Here is a 17,797-nt window from a genome sequence, read left to right as displayed (position 1 = left end):
TGCTCACAGCCAGCTTTATCAGGTGGTCACAGAACAAGCAACTTTTTCCTCTCCTGCCCTAGGTGCAGCTAACTGGTATGTTCTGATCTTTACATCTTGAGCTACACTAACAGTTAAATGCTTCACATATCCTAGTTACAGAAATGAATAGTCCAAAATTCCTTGTACGTAAAATGTGAGACTCGCCTTCGAGGCTTCCACCAGATGACACTGGCCTCCCAGTTAACATTACCCTTTAGAACTGCAGGAGGCTAAAGCCCCAAACACATCAAATTTACACAAGAAAGAATGTTCAGAATATCAGCTTAAGATTCTCTCTCAGCATCACCTCACACCCTGTGTGGTACAGAAATACAAACATCTCTTCTAAATATTGATCCACCTCAAACACCAAACTTTCCTAGATAAAAACCAGATGATGTTCTGCTATCCAGGGGGTTATTCTTGGAAGTGAAGCCTGCAGGAAGACCTGCAGGTTTTGAAAAGTCATGCTGAACAGTTTGCTACCTGAACTGCTGAGGAACCAGCAGCAAGAGCTACCACCACTAACTTACTTATTAATTTTCCAAAACATCATCAGTTCTGAAAAATGCCTTGTTATAAACAATTCCAGGTCCAGAATAATGAGATCATGCCTTCACAATAAAAATTCAATAAATAAGTCAGTCCTTCCTAAGAGATAGTGTGCCAATCAAGCAAAAACCCTGTTACATGGAAGAACTGCCAGCAGCACAAGTTATTTTAGCTGACATTACTTCAGAAAAAGCCCACCATTCACCATCTGCTCTGGCACAAATTCTGAAAGCTAAGAAAGTTTCCAACATCACTGATGAAAAGAAAGCAGTCAAGATGAAGTTTTTGTTTTGCTGTTAAAAAGAACAAGCATCTAGGACAGCTCACATTTCAGCAAGAACAAACAGAAAACATAAGTTTTGCACATTTCATAAAAATCATTACAGAGAATTACAGCGAGGCAGAGTGCAAGTGTAGGGAATATAACACAGAACAAAAAAACTTTTACAAATTTTGCATGAGAAGCAAGTGGGCAACTCCAAACAGTGGATCACTTTACACTGGAGATAAGAACTGTAAGTTTTAGGGGAATCTGACCACACTCCAGAAAAACATTAATGGAAGCAAACACCACAGAAAAAAAAAATGGAGGAGCCATCATGTCAAGGAGAACAATGGCATAAAAAAGAAGCTTTCAAATATGAGCATCCATCTGGAAATCAGAGGTCTGAAGTTTGAAGAGAGCCTCTAACCAAGAGCTACCTAGAACTGTTAATTCCTTTGAAATGTTTGATGAGTTCCTACAGGAATTATACTATGAGGACAATAATGAGATCATGCAGGTGGAATGAATTCCAATGCTATCCTCCATGTTCCTATGATTTAGACAATGAGTATAATGTACTTTCCCATTAAACACTTAGGGGAAGCAATTACCTTTCCCATTTCCCCTCTAATTTTGTCTGGCATAAAAAAATATAAACTAACCACAAAAAACCTTGAGTAAGAGCAAAATATGAAACTTGGCAAGTGGCAGGATAACTATTCTCCACAAAAATACGATCTGACATTAAGGTTTAGAACTGAGTGGTCCATCACTATGACAAAGTTTAGACAAAATAGATGAACATATTTAACAGATTTATTTCCCCCCCATCTGAAACACAAAGCCAGGATGTCACTGCAATTTATGAATGAGCTAAATATTGAGGGCACCTTTTTAATAGTCTGGAAAATAAGGCTCCAAATATCCCTCAGCAGTTCTTTCTTAGACAAAAGCTGAGTAACAGATGGAGTTCTAATATTTCTCATGACACCAGATGATGCTTTATGTGCAGTCATGCACTCTTAAACACTTATTTCAAAAAATTCTGGTTTATGTTAAAAAAAAGTTTACTTGTAATTTAATATCTATTTCATTTTCTCCCTAAATGGAAGAAACCAACCAGGACAGTTTAATAACCTCAAAACCCTAGATAGTATGCTCAATACATGAGGTAGGATTCCTAGAACAAAAAAACACACTTATTTTTATGATCCTAAAAAAAATATATAATTTTTAGAGTTAATGTGCATCCCTTCACTTTCACAGATTTTACACTTATAAGCTTAAAACATTTCAACATTTCTGATTTACTATAATCTTGCTTTTCTCTTTCCTCTTTTTCCTCCCCACAAAGCAATTTAAACAGAACCTATTTATCAACCCATTTCAAATCCCTACCCCTTGAAGCAGGTATGATATCTCATAGAAACCTGGGTTTGGTCTAACAACACTTTGGTTCCTCATAAAGCAGCCCAAAATTCATGCAAAGTTCGAGAACAAATCTTCAGACATAACAGGTTATCTTTTTTCTTCATCCAATCAGTCTCTAAATTCATCTAGAAATCACACTATTTACTGCTAAGTAGATTGTTTCCTTAACCATTCCCTTCCATTTTCTTTTACAGTATCCTCAGTCACAAGGGGTTTGGGAATGAAAGATTTGGGAAAGGACTTTTATCAAACTAAAAAGCCTTGGAATGTTTTTCAGAAATTTCTACTCAAGATCCTATTTTATGTTCAGATGAGAAGCACAAACTAGAAGTAGTGCATGGGTTTAGGAGAGTGTTCAGTGCTGTCTATTCATCACATTTACATAGGTATGGAGCTGGCAAAAACCTTAAAGAGGACACTACAGCAGTTTTCCAGCATCTGTCATACTTACCATCAGATCAAAACAGCATTTATTTGAAAGCATTCAACCCACTTGCACAAAAGCAGACAAACATTGGCCAAAGAAAGAAAAGGGAATCTGTTTGAAGGTCTCTCTTTCTCCTTTGTGAATTCTTCAATTCCCACTGACAGCATTTTACAGCCATACAATAGAAGCCCGTTTCACCAGGCTAGAAAGCTCTAACAGTAATGCTGAGGTCTAATTCTTCCACCACCAAAAAATTTTTATTAAATGCAGAGCAAGAAACAGCAATATTCCAAAACCTGGGTTTAGTACTTCAGTTTTCTGACTATAGTTTTATCACTTGTGTCATTTCCAGACACACCTAAGGTCAGCAAAAACCTGGGTATGTTAAGTAAAACAGAAAAATGCTGCACCTCAAGAAGCCTTTCCAGCACACCTCATTACTGCAGACAAACAAATCCCTGGGGCACAGACCCCTAGAAGATGCAGATCAAACAAAACACATTTTGTCTTTTCATGGACAAGAACTTTCACCAATTGTTACTCAGTCTAAGTGACCTTCCTAACTGAGAGCCTAGGCCAGGAGGACAAGCTCTCTCTGTCTCTAAACATATATTGTATATATGTTTACAATCGTGTCTATAAAACATATTTAAGCCAAGACTTCCCACTCACCGTCACAGACTTCAGAGTCATCCCGTGGTAGGTGCCCATGGTGTCAATCTTGAAGCCTTCCGTTTCTGCAAAGAGAAAGAAGCCTTCTGTAAACCCTTGTGAACACAGCAGTGTCTTGTCTAAATGGACAACACTGGACATCTCTCTGAAGTTCTTCTGTCAAAGAACACATCTTGCTGCTGGTGGTGGTTTAGGTTCTGTTCCCAGTACAAAACCTGGGTAGTCACTAGGAAATCTGCTTTCTTTAGACAGAGGTCAGTTTGATATTGCTGCTTTCTGTAACCATTTAACATGTCTTACATTTGAATTAATATAAAAAGCTACTATGCCATTATTTGCTAATTATCAGAACGGTTTTATTTGCTACCTGAATAGCTTCTAAATAGTACTTTTCCTGCTGCATGGAATAATTGGAAGCACTTCAGAGAAAGGCTATAAACCTAAATCTTTGTGAGAATATGTTACAATTTACATGCAGTCTCAGAAATTCTCCTCACTGCAAGATTGAGAAGCCCCATTCATATTCCCAGAATACATTGTACTGCAACATACTCAACCTGTATTAATGGAAAAATATACCTAAGAAACCAATTTACATGCCAGCTATAGAAGTGTGGCCATTTTAGCTTGATAAATTAACTTCTGGAGTGCTGAAGAGTAACATTGTCATTGTCATATGATACAGAGGACAGAATCTGCATAAATACACAATACCAGACTAAAGGTTATAAAAAGGGGCGTTCTTGGGGTGGGTTTTTTTAATTAGTTTTAATTAGATTGAATTTATGCTAAGCGCCAGAAGCCTGCAACTGCCCAATGACTCAACCTGCTGTCAGCAGCCTATTTGCTTTTGAAGACTCCTTCCCTGTTCCCCTGTTCTCAGAGCTTTAAGATCAAAGTAAGCTACTGAATAGTGCCACCAGGACTGGAAAGAAAACCTTTTCCCTTTTGTAAATTCCCTAGCCTCATGCATCTACCATCAACTGATCCCATCACACAACCATCCAAACAATTCCTACCAAAAATGGCATGATCATCACCACCCAAACCATGATAAACAAGCATTTGTCTACATCTAAGCAATTCTGGGCTATTTCAACTAGACTTGGGTAAAAGTAACTGATACTGTGCAGAAACAGCTACTTGGAACTGGTATGTTTTTGTCATTTCTAACACCCCCTTCATTTTGTGCACCACCACAAAATCATGATAGACGAAGAAATAAGGCAGAACCAAAGCCTGGCTCCTACCCGAATCTAAAAAAAGTCCAAGAAAAATATCAAATTTTCAAAACAGTTAGAGCTTCTTGCTCTCATCACGAGTAAATTAACTTAAACTGAAACCCAGACAACCTTGAAAGCAATCCACACGATCTGGGAGACATCTGTGGCTGCTTATCCTTTCTTCCTTAAGATGAAAAAGATCAGTAGGCACTCAAAGGAAACAAAGCCAAAAAGTTTCCCAGATTTAAGAACTCTCCAGTGCCTATAACAAGATACTCCAGAGTTTGGAACTTATCATACTCCTCTCACCACAGAGACAGGTGTCTACTTACTGAACAGTTTGGGCTTTCACCTTTTCCCCCGTCACTGCCTCAATTATGCCACCAGACCTGCCACCCACTACCAAGTCAAGACGCCCAATGTCACTGACCATGTTTTGTTTTATAGTCACCTCAGTTCCAGCTCTTCTCCAGCTTCACTTCTCAAGGCCACCCCTCTCTGCCAGATTAACATTTCTGAACTACAGACAAAACTCTGAGAAAGTAAAATGCAGATACAGACCTACATGAATCCAGTCCTTCTTACTAAAAAAACAACCAAAACAAAACAAAAAAAAAACACACAAAAAAACACAAAGAAAGCAGCCTAGCCTCCCTGTATAAATTGATGCTGCCTCCCTATATAAACTGATAGGCATTCCCACCTTTCCCCTCAACCCCAAGCTAGAACTATGCCTTAAGTCTTAGCTCAGAGGTCACACCACTGAACTTGAGCTGAGGATGGTCAAGACGTGACTGCACAAACACCTCCATGGAGAACAGGTTGTTCTGTGACTATATAGGTCACTGCTGCAGGGCAGGGAGCATGTTAATATTTCAGGTGGTGCCTGGAGCCTTGTAGAATACTTGGTAGAACTCCCTAAGTTGAAGGGATGCTTTTGCTGACTTGGAGTGACAGAAATCAGAGGTGTCTAATCTAATCTGACAGTTGTTTGTGAATTTCAGAACATCACCACCAGAAGAACCTTTATCCTTTCCAGACTGACCTATTATGGGTTCCTCATGCCTGTGACACAGAGCATTTCCAACTATTTTGGTTAGATATTCTTTCCAAAGAATACAGACACCCCATAGCAAAACCAGCACAGCACCATGCTCTCTTGTGCCTGGCCTGCTGAGGCTTCTTTCCTCTTAGCACAAATCCTGACTTTGTAATTAGTTCTCCATGTTTGTTCCCTGTCTCCAACAGCATTGCAAAGAGAACAAAGGCCCACAGAGCCAGCAGCACAGTTAGAAAGTAAATCAAAGGGGAGAGAGGCACCTGGCAGGGAACAAATCTCTGCTCAACTGCCACTGGTTTCATCTTTTGCAAAAGTCTTCTCAAGTCTCTCATAAAATCTGTCCTAGTTCATTTAATGAGCCTAACGGGAACCACAAACCACAGCTCTGGCACTCATCAGCTTCCTGCTTCCAGCCTTGTCCTGACCCTTCTTTCTAGCAGAAGTAAGTAACTTGGATGAAGAGCCACTTGCTGCCTCCAGCAAACCCCAGTTTCCTGCCTGATGAATGTTCCCAGCAGCTACACAGGGGCCCCAGTACTATTTAAAAGCTACTCAGGTAGCAAATGTAACAGTTGTGATAATTAGAAAATAATGGCATAGTAGCTTTCTGCACTAATTCAAATATAAGACATGTTAAATGGTCAGTGCAGGTACCCACACACATTCCTGCAAACAATTACTGCAGCCTCTACAAGAGCTACTGCAGGGCCCATGCTCTGCTGTCTGCACTAGGGTGGGACCAGTAGAAGAAACCACCTCCCAAACTGCCCATCAGCTCTCCAGCTTCCTGCCTCAACCTCTCCAGCAACTGGTGAATTAGAGTTCAGCATCTCCAGCTTCCAGAGGGGGGTAGCAACCCCCCCGAAGCAGGAACAGCAGAGACACATTTGTCAGAACACAGCTTTATTGATTCAATCCTCTCACACGCACCATGTGGTATTGTACCTGTCAGCCAATCACTTCTCTTACAGAAATAAACACTGCCAGAAGCATGAGCCCTGCCCCTTGCATGTCTGTACCATTTTTTTACATCTCAGTAGTTCGTACACTTGGGCACATCCAGCAGCACCCTCAGCTCCAGTCACTGTGCATAGCCTGGGCAAAGCAGGAAACAAATGTTTCCAGGTCATGGACCCCACAGTTCCAGCTTCACTCCCACTTCAAAAACTGCTGAGAGTGTCAGCCAGGTTAATGCTGTAAAAGATATTCAAGGACCAGGCTAGAAAGCAGAGGCACTTATTCCAGATTATTCTCCAAGACCAGGGTCTGCCCCTGATACAGCTGCTGAAAAGCAGACCCGGGATACAAGAGGAAGCACGGGCCAGAGTGAAGAGGAGCAGAGGAGACGGTGATCCCGGGCCATGCCCCCAGCACTCATCAGCACAAATGCTGTGCCACGCCCTCCAAGAGCACAAAAGCTTCTCCTCTGCCTCCCAAAGCAGCTCCAACCTGCGCTGCTGAGTCATGCACCAGCAGTGAGATGAAATGGTAATACTTGGCCAAGAATTAGTTTGTAACTCCAGCTTCAAAATCCCAGCTTCGCTGGTGGTAATAAAAGCAGTTAAAATGATAAACCATCGACTAAGAAAAGGGTATTTAAGAAAAAAAAACCTCATAAATAAAGGTACCATGATGGTAATACTTTGGACCCTTGTTTTTAAGCTTGGAATTAGATGCAGAACAACTAGTAAAAAACTCATTGAGGGTCTTCAATACACTGGGAATTTTCAATATCATTACTACAAAGCTATGACACACATTTCCTTTAGGCAAAGAGCAGTCCATATTAAATGCTTCAATCACAGGTGTAAGGACTAAAGAATGCCCACCAATAATTTTGTCAGGAAAAGCTGTCCTGTGACTGTTTGTTTGCCAAATATAATCAATTTTAGAAATATATGCACTGTTAAAAAACACCAACATAAACAGATGCCTTAAAACTACATATTGAGAGACTAAACATAATAACTAGAACTGAATAAACAACATAACCTATCACCATGAGGTTTTTTCTTCTTCACTCGTTGCATGTATTATGGTCACAGTTTCTCTGTTCCATGATCCAAAGACTGGTAAAAGAACCATAAACATTTCCAATATGGTTTATCACAAGTTTGCTTTCTAGCATCCCCATGCATCAATCTGAGTGCCTTTTTTTCTTTAAAATAATTAGACCTGGAAATGAGAATAGGCACCCTAATGCATCAGCTTTTTGGACTGATGATATTCTCCATCAGCATTTGGGTGCATGCTCCCTTTCCTTAGATTTAAGTGTTAATGTTCAGGGTGCCTTGCATTTGCTTAAAGCCACTGCTCCACATCCATCTAGGTCATCCTGCACTTTGATTCTGCACCTTCAGTCTTCCAATCCAGCTACAAACTTGAGCTCTGATACATTACCAAAAGAATAAAAGCTTGAAAAAGACTCAAATTAACCTGAATTTCTGGAAGGAAGTCAAGGGAAATAAAAACAGAACAAAGCAGCATGTCTCAGACACTGAAGAGCTTGAGTTAAAGCCTTGGTTTGAATTGTGGATGAATAAGACTGAATAACCACTTCCTTTTTCAGCTGTATACTCTTCAAGCCCCAGATAGCAACATTCTGCATACTGCCTGGAAATGATTCACCACCCCACTTCACAGCCCCAGTAATTTAATCCCTGACACCAAATGTCACTCTGCATGAGAGTTTACTGAGCACTCCTTTACAGTACTGTATCCTAACAAGTAAGTTTCGCTCCTAAATTTCCAAGTTACACTAATTACTTTACAAATTCTCTGTACAGTTCATATGTAACAGCTCTGTAGTAATCTTCCCAGTAATTAACACCAACTTAAGTTTCTCACAGCAATTTATGTGTATTTTCCAGCACAGAAGTGAATGTGCAGTGCTGAAAGTTTTAAACTAGTTGGTCACACCAAGCCAGAAAATACAGATAGACCACATTCTTTTTCCAAATGTGCATCTCCTGCACATACTCTCTGTTAGGGAAAAAAAGAGAATCATATAAATCTTAAAGTGAATGCAATAAATCAAAGTTTAACCAGTCAAACTGAGTTTGACCAGTAAAACTTCAGAACCTTTTATCTCCTGCTACCAATTCTACTCTCCCTGTGTAAAAGGATATCACACAATTTAAAACAAAATAACTTATGAGAAATGCTTTATAAAGAAACTTTCTTAACAATGTATACGAGAGAGAAACAAAATGTTATGGTCCAGAGTCACCTCAAATACAGTAACTTCACAGTCCTCTGTTCCCTGGGCTTAGCACTTAGGACTGACAAACTTCTGCAAAATGGCAACTCTGTCTGAAAATCCAGTAAAGTTATAAATAAAATATAAGATGGCAATAGCAGGAAATCAACAGCAAACATTCCTGAAGGAAACATTTGAACACAGTCAAGAATATCCTTTCCACCATTGCAGTGAAATCACACAGCAAGACTCTCTGATTTACCCTAAGCAGGACTGAATATTGCTGGAAGTTTCTGGGGTTTTTTGTTTTGTTTTGGGGGAGTAGTAACAATTGACTGCTACTATGTTGAAACTTTGAGAACAACAGGAACACTCCTGGAATAAGCCTTAAAGACCTAACCTTGGAGCAGCACAGGGAAACTTGACTTTGCCATCCATACTGAGACATGCACTCTGCGGGTCACAAAAATGTTACACCTTCAAGACTACCATCCCACCACTACTGCACACTTTGAAATTACAGAATAAACAAGCATGTGAAAAAAAATCTTCTGAGGTAAAGCCACCCAAGAAAATGGGGGGAAAAGACATTATAGCATCCAAAACATATGTACCAATAATGCATATTTAAATACCAAACACTAAGGCACACAGGAGAGGACACAAAATAAGCTCCTAAAGCATCAAATGGCATTTGAGGATAGGATTTTTAAATCCTGAGCAAGATTTTAAAATTATGTTGCTCAAGAAGGTCTGACAAACTGCAGTTTGAAAACATTTCTCCAGTTGTAAAGGTGCACATTAATAAAATGCAAAAAAAATTCACTCAAGCTAGTAATACAAAGGAAAGGAGCAGGACTGGCAAGGTAAAAGCAGAGGAAGTTTAGCACAGGATGGAGCTCTATGCTGTTGGAGAGATGATACCATCACTAACTGCCAGCATGGAAGAAACCAAAGCAGCAGCAGAGAAACAGCACCCAAGGAAAGTGACTGCAAGCAGTTCACCTCCTCACCTCCAAAACATTTGAGCAGTTGGGCAGGACGGGTGCACTGCCAAGCAACGTGTTCTTCCACTTTCCATGCAGAAATATCCAGGATATGCAATTCCTACTGCAAACAACATTCTAATGCATCACAGAACTTGAAGAATGTCAAAGGAAAGGTTTCTCTGTCCTGCCTGACCAAAGCTGCAGGAACAAGACCACTGCTGGACGAAAGGTGACCAAGTGCTGCCCCTGGGCTGCTGAGCAGTTCCACTGAATGCACCTGGAATTCACTGTTTGCTCTTCAAGAACAGCACATTTACCACCCCCTCACACTGACTATTAAACCACTCTAGCAGCAAAGCCTGTCCCATCTGGCATAAAAATTCTAAGTTAGTCTACCAGAGAGGCATCCTGATACATTACATCAGAAATAATGATCCACCACAAGAAGCAGAGAAATTTGGCTGCAACTCAACAGTTTACTTAATGCATGTTAAAATTCCTAAATTTACTCTCTTAGTTCTACAAGCTTTGAATTTCTTATGCTAAGGACAAGACAGTGAATGGAAAAACTCTCTATTAAAGCCCACAAATATTCAAAGAAAAACAGTTCACCTCTTTGCTGCCTAAACTTTAAATACTATAGTATCATACAAAACTGAATATAGGCAATATGCCACAATCCTGCTGCAACTAGAAGAGGACTACTGTGAATCCTTCCTAGGATTTTAATACCTCTGAGGAAACAGCAAACACAAAGAAAAAAGCCTCGAGACATTGACTTTTGGCTTTGTTTCAATCTTTAACCAAACCAACCACTGTGCCCATTGTTACAAGCACCACACCATCCTGCCTTCCAGTCTGCAGCCAGCCACAGGCAGTCCCAGAGGGCAAGGTGTGGAAACCCTTCAGAATGGCAGAAATCTGTAGGATTCAGCTTTATCGTAGGTACTATCCACCATTACTAAATAAATGTGGATACAATGGCATAAAGACTCCAAGTTATTACCCTTTGAACTTAATTATCTTGCTTTTCCTTCAGAATTCTTTCCCTAAAGTCCCAATACTGCAACCTTTACAGAAAAAAGTGTGATTCCAAGTTCTTACTCAACTTAGTGTAAAAACCAGAGTTTAATGAAAATGAAAAAAAGCCTTATTTTATTTTTATGGATGACTATTTCTGCTTGTAGTCTCAATTCTACACTGAATATTTGGGAGCCACAGCTTCGAGGGCAACTAAATTAAAAATCCCATAAGGAATGAGTTCACTTGTGGCAGAGCTGCAAGTGAAGTGCATCATTCAGTTTTAAGCAAATGACATTATCAGCACATTAATGCCTAATTATTACAGGAAAACCACCTGTACTCAGAGTGCCAGTTAGACTACAATTTAGAAGTGAATAGTTTTACAATAGAATACCCTAGAAGTAAATGAGATCTTTATTATTTTCTAAAGTTAATTTGAAGCCAAAGAAGATCTCAAATATCTCTAGGTGCTCTCCTAAGAAATCCAGATGTAAAATTACTAATTCTATGTAACTTCCATAAGTGATGTACCAATATCTTTCATAAGTCAATCTCATGTTTAAAATACCTTCTTTCCAACACCTCATTTTTATTTCCAGTGCTAGCCTACACTTAGCTAACTTGGTATTCTTAACCTATGTATTTCTTTAAATATCCTTAGAAACCTGAAATACAAAATTAACTTCGTGTGACTACACCAAATATAAGTAACCAGAAAGTTAAGGAAGAAAAACACACTCTAGAATGGAGTGTGACAGTGACTTAGGCAGGTAGAATATGACCACATCACAAAAAAAAAAAAATCTTTCAACTGGAACAATTGCTGCAGTCCAGTCAATCCCATTTGAGCACCAAGTGAAACCCCAACATCACATTCTCAGAATCACAGAGGAGGAAGAGGCAATTCAGTAATGTAACAAAATTTGCATGACCTTCTGCAAGAAGCACAAAACCATCCAAGCACAACAAACACAAGATTGCAAAATAAAACCACAGCAAGACATGAAAGTGAAGTAACTGAACTTATGCTAAAAACAAGATAAAAAAAGCAATGGGGACAGGAGAAAAATTGCACTAGAAAGATAAATCATCACTCAACTTCAGTGTTCACCATCTTTTAAAACTTGTGAGAATTCTTCAATATTGTAGATTGTTTCCATCTCCTCTCCAGAATGGTATTTATGTTGTGCACCGCTGTTTTCAGTTTGCTTTTTATTTTAAATAGACACAACTACATAATATTTACTTGAAATTACTGGAGGCAACTTTTAGAGCAACTGTGATTGTTTGAGGAGAGGGAATCTATTATATGTTATGCACCTGACAGTTATCCTTGCACTTGTGATTTTTTATTAATTGCACAGGACACTCCCCAAACCTTTTTTCCCCCCCCCCCCAAGAAGTTCTGGTTTTAAGTTTTCAGTTTGCTTCCTAAGAGGTAGAAATAATTTCTACAAAATAGTACTTTTGGATTTCATTACTTGGAAAGCTGTCTTGAGGCATAGTTACAGCTCTTTTTTTTTTGTCTTTTCATAGGTTTGTGAAATGATAGTAGAGAAAAATCCACTAATATGAACTTGGTGACTTGTCAATTTTGGTTCTCAATTTTTTTTTTCCCTTTTGAAAAAAATTCTGCAATCAACTTACCTTCTTTGCCTTTAAATCTTTCCTGATCATATCTGTTGTAGGCAGCTGGAATAGGTTGCTTATTCCGTAAAGTGGGATCCTAAAACAGGTTAAATAGCATTAGAAAAACATACTAAAAGTTATTTGATGGTTTTTGAATTTCATGAAGAGTTACTTAGAACTACTCAAGAGTATAAAACCAGTTCATTTCTGTAGGAGTTTCAATGCATTTGAAAACTTCTGATGTTTCCATTCAATATGCACTTACAGTCTTACAGAAACAGCTTAGTACTGAATGCAAAGAGATTACCTGAGGCAAAAGTAAAATAACAAACAGTAACAAACTACATTATTAAAATCTCTACTGAGTTTTTGTTATACTTAAAGATTTAGTGAGGAAAAAAAACATTAACTGACAATTCATGATTAAGGCTTCAGCCACACTAAATTCCCCTTGTCAGCCTGATTAAGATAAAATTTTGTTAAATAAACAAAAACAAATTTTGCGGAGAAAAAAAAGGCATTCTGGAAAAAAAGTTTTTAAAAAGCACTAAACTAGAAGCACACTCCATATCAATTCAATCCTTTTTGTGGATGCCTTAGTTATGTATTCACACTTATTCTGAGTGGGACATTTGAATAATGCTATGCATAATGTAAGAAATTCAACACAAAGCAAATATTTACATGTTGGAATTCATCTTGCTATTTAAATTTAGTTCTTTGTTAAATGCAATAGCAGCATTTAACAAAACAAAACACAGTACAATTAAACAGCTTTCAGAGCACACTACCACCATGTTCAGAGATATATTAGGTTTAATAGAACACAATAGTAAACACCACAATTCTAAACAAATCCTGTCTAATACCTGGATAGAAGTAAACAATACAGCTCTAAGTCTGTCCTGATTTATTACAGGCAAAAGAAAGCTGGTTCGAGCTGTTCCCACTCATGAGTCATGCTCCAGATTCTTAAACATTTGCTACCCTATCTGTCAGAAAAGCAGCAAAACATTTCATTTGAAATGGCAGCACTCTCATCGAATACACTCTTTGCAAATAGATGCAGCATGTGGCTAATGCTTGATAGATGTAGAAGCTGGCACTAGCAGATTCATCTCTCAGTAACAAGAGCATATTGAACTAATTAAACTAATATATTCAACTCTTTAAATATCAATAAATGCAACTTAAGTTAAAGAATAGCTGTGAAGTTATGCTTGAAAAACGTGCATTTTTTGGAAGTAAACCAAAACAAATTGTGTATGTAATAGTGAGAAGACACTGTACTCTCACTTTTGGTGTCCCAGCCCTCCTGTTCAGCCAAACACTTCTCTTACCGTTGGTGCTGTGTTTGGTGCAGGTCTTTGCTCAGGTGCTCGGCCTTCTTCTCGGGCTTTAACTGATTGAAGAATTGCAAAAATATTCTTGGCAAAGTTCTGAAAAAGATATCAGGTACCTGTGAGCCTTACTGACCATCTGCATTTCACATAACAATCATCCAGGTGAAGACACCACTTGGTTAAATTACATTTCACCGAAAACCAAAACTGGTGCACCAATTGTCTCAATAGCTGATTTCTGACCCCTTTTCTGTGACAGGATGCAAACATTAACAGGGTTTTATGTTTAAAACAGGGGTTTAGGCACCACTGCTACCCCCTATTCTTTAAGGCCCACACCTGCTAAATCGAACTGGCTTCATTACACCACAAGGTAAACCAAACTCCTCTCAAAGCACTTGTAACCTCTAAGGTACAGAGTTAATTGTACACAATGTCTGCTACTAATATCAATTTTCGGTAATGATTCATCAGTAAAATAAACCTTTTTATCAATTAGGGAAAACAGTGGGTTTTTTTTTTTTTTTTTACTGGTTCAGAATAATATAAAATATTCACAAAATGCTAACACTGTTCCAGAGTATTGTATATTAACACTGAAGTGGTGTTAACACCACTGGTATCATGACACTAAAACATGAATTACAAAACAAAGACTTCTGGGGTGAGTTTTGTAGAAATCACTTAGAGTTGTACTGCAAAGCTTCCCTAAGCCTGCTCACTTGACCTCAGTGAACATTTTGTCAATCCACTGCAAGCCACCAAGGGCAGGAACTGGAAAACCACCAGAAACCACTTATAAAGGCAAAGCCATCCCCTGAGCAAACCCAGTTCTTTTGACAAAGTCTGAAAGAACTCACACAAAACTGTATTTAGAGTTCTTTTCAGTCAGAAAAATCCCAGGGTGGGGGGGGAAACTTGCAAGAGCTGCAAGCCATGCACATATCAATTATAAAAGGATACTCAAAGTCTAAACTACAAGCTTTTACTGGAAATTCAGATTTCTCCCAAATCGTGGGCTGGGCATCATATCAATCAAAATTCTTGTGATTGCTGTGCTTTATCACACACTGTCTCTAAGAAACAAGGCTACTCCATCTTCTGAAACATACAAGGAGGAACTAATTAACAACAGGAGCAATGTTTTAAGAGTGATTGGCCATGCAGAAGCCAAATCTCCCAGTCAGAAGGAAGTTACAACCAACATTCACATCTGTATTTTATTCATAAAACCTACAATTAATATAGTCTTCAAGGGAGTTGGAACTTCAAATGATGAGCTTTTCCAAGGCCTTTAAACACATGGGACTTTAATAGCCTTAAATTGCACATCCTGGACCAAACTCAGGTAAAAAACCCCACAAGGTTGTTTCTCCCATCTGCTGAAAACAAGCCACTAATAAGCATGGAATCAGAAGTGTTCTTGCTGATGTCTTTTTTCCACAGCATGAAAATGCAAGTCCCCCAGGGCCACAACTAATGGCTGTTTGGAAGGGGAGAAAACCAGCAGTGTTTTAACAAGCACTCAAACTAACATCATCTTCTTGCTGGTCACTGGCTTGGTCAGGGATATGGGATTATATTACTGTGACAGAAAAATGATTGAGCAGGAAGTCCACTGCATGTACCTGCTCATTTGTAAAGCCCTGCAGAGTTGAAGACTGCTAGGTTTTCATTGTTCCTCCCTTCAGAGATCAGAGTATGAATATCCATTAGCTTCTGCCCTAGATTTAGTTAAACTTAATAATCAAGTGCAGCATTTCTACTACCAAAAACTTCTGTCCTGAGGGACAGAGCAGAAAAGAAAATGGAAAAGAACCCCAAACATCAAAATATTTGTTTCCCTGCACAGATGCTCAATCCCCTGCCAACACAGTGACTAACATACACCAAATCAAGTTACTATCACTGGTGGTGATTTAATGCCAGGATGTTTGTGGAGAAATCCCAGGGCCAGTCAGATCAGACTGCTCTGATGAGGAAGGCTTAATGAAGTCACATCACTAACTAAATTTCTTTTGTAATAAAAATACTTCCATCACAATATATCACAGTTTAGTCTAAAAAATTGCAGTCTTTAATTTCTGTAGCCCACCATAACTCTAATTCTCATTAGCAAAGACTTCTAGTCATTACAGCAGCTTTATCATGCTAGCAAAAATAAATACTTTTCTAATAGAGATCATCAAGGATAAACATTGGTTTCAGCTTCATTGAAAACAATTGTAGAGGAAAAATAATTGAAGAAAAGTATACTTCATCTCTATCATCAGACAAAAATAAAACCTTAAATCTAACATGTAAAACTAGAAGTATATAGCTTGTTAAACAATATGGCTTACAGTGCTTCAAAACTTTCCTATAGCTAAGTTGTAACCAATTTTTAATCAGATTTACACTCTGGTGTTTCACTGCAGAGAAAGAGGAGCCTAAGGAAAAACATATAAATTTAAAAAAAACTCTTATTTGAACTGACAGTAAGGGTTTCTTGGACATGCATCCCAGGAAAATCAAGAGCTGCAGAATGCTGTAAACATTGTCCAGACTTAGAGCAGGGCTAGAGAAGGAAGAATTGAGCCCCAACTACATTTCTTTACACATTTGCTTGATATGCTGAGACATACTGCTAAATCCTTTACAGCCATTGGCATGATGAAAGGCATGATGCTGTGCCAAAAAGGCAATATTCCTATCACACATTTTCAGTAATTCCTATATATGGCATGACAAGAAAAATGAAAACAGCATTGAGATGGCCTCATAAAAGCACAGCAGAAATTAAAACACTGCTCATAAGGAACATGAAGTGATAAACTGTATATTTAAAAGAAAATATTTTGCACATCTAAAATTAAAGCATATATTTAAATTTCAAATTCAAATCAAAAAGTAACAAATCATTTAAGGCATCACTCTTCTATGCCTTCAGAATATGTATCTTCAATTTGCAAACTGTTCACCAAGTTTGAAGTTGATTTTCTCTCCTCCCTGCTCTTGTAACTTCCAACTGCAGGGACTCACAGTACCCCTCAAACTGCTCTCTGCACACTTTGGAGCTAGACAAGCCATGCTGGGGCACACAACAAGCACACTGCCACACAGGAGATTGTAGGTTAACCACCTGAATAAATAGGTGTTTGTGATCCTGCTTTCAGGACAACGGTAGTTTAAGAACTTCACATTACACTCCTGGAATTTATATTGCTAAACAACTAAGAGCACATGATTTTGTCAAGCTTCAGATTAGGAAGCCTATAAAGAAGGTTGATAAAAATTGAACTTGTTACTAACTGTTGGGGGAAAAATAAAAATCAGACACTCCTTCCACAAAAAGTTAATCTGGGCATTTCTTTGTGTTCCACTCAAGAAGTGAACTGTGTATTCCTAAAGCTGAACTGAAAACATAGCTGTGAGTATATTTGCTGTCTGTAGAGCTGAGGACTATGCTCCCTGTATATTTGTGGACCATGTGTTCAGTAAAAAGGTACAATTTTCACTTGCTCTATGTAATCTTCACTAAATTTTTATAGCAAGAATATTATATGAAAGACAACTGAAACATTTAATTTGAAATGTTAATTCAGAAGTGTGAAACAGCAACAACACTGTAACAGCCTGAAGATACAGTACAGCATAAAATCTCAAAAATCCCAATCCCCTTGATACATAATCCTAGTTTATTTCTCCTATGAATGCAGCATATGGAAATACATTTTTTTTATAGTTATGTTTTTAAGCAACTACTTTATAGCTGACCTAAATATTCTTTCAGGAAGCATAATGCTTTTTTCTACAGATTTTTGGTCAAATTCAAGGCACATATAGACAAGATTTATTATTGCTCAATGTAAATACTATTTTTAAAATCTGGCCCATCTTTCCCTTACATGCTACATTCAAAATGTTTGCAGTAGTGCCTGTTAGCAATAAATTAATGTGCCTAGTTTTCCTAAGGAAGCCAGT

General features: G+C 38.3%; 1 protein-coding gene across 1 annotated transcript in view; it reads right to left on the bottom strand.

The window, feature by feature from the left end:
* The window catches only part of CDC73 (cell division cycle 73), a 103,087-nt gene that overhangs the window by 68,767 nt on the left and 16,523 nt on the right, over window positions 1-17,797 (bottom strand). Inside the window, exons 8-10 of the mRNA XM_053985454.1 lie at window positions 13,832-13,930; window positions 12,510-12,588; window positions 3,369-3,433 (exon numbers count right to left, since the gene is read on the bottom strand). Coding sequence (XP_053841429.1) covers window positions 3,369-3,433; window positions 12,510-12,588; window positions 13,832-13,930 — 243 coding nt within the window. The remainder of the gene's footprint in view (window positions 1-3,368; window positions 3,434-12,509; window positions 12,589-13,831; window positions 13,931-17,797) is intronic.

The sequence above is a fragment of the Vidua macroura genome, chromosome 9, assembly GCF_024509145.1.
Source record: "Vidua macroura isolate BioBank_ID:100142 chromosome 9, ASM2450914v1, whole genome shotgun sequence".
In the NCBI taxonomy this organism is placed as follows: domain Eukaryota; kingdom Metazoa; phylum Chordata; class Aves; order Passeriformes; family Viduidae; genus Vidua; species Vidua macroura.
This window is presented reverse-complemented; position numbering and strand designations above follow the sequence as displayed.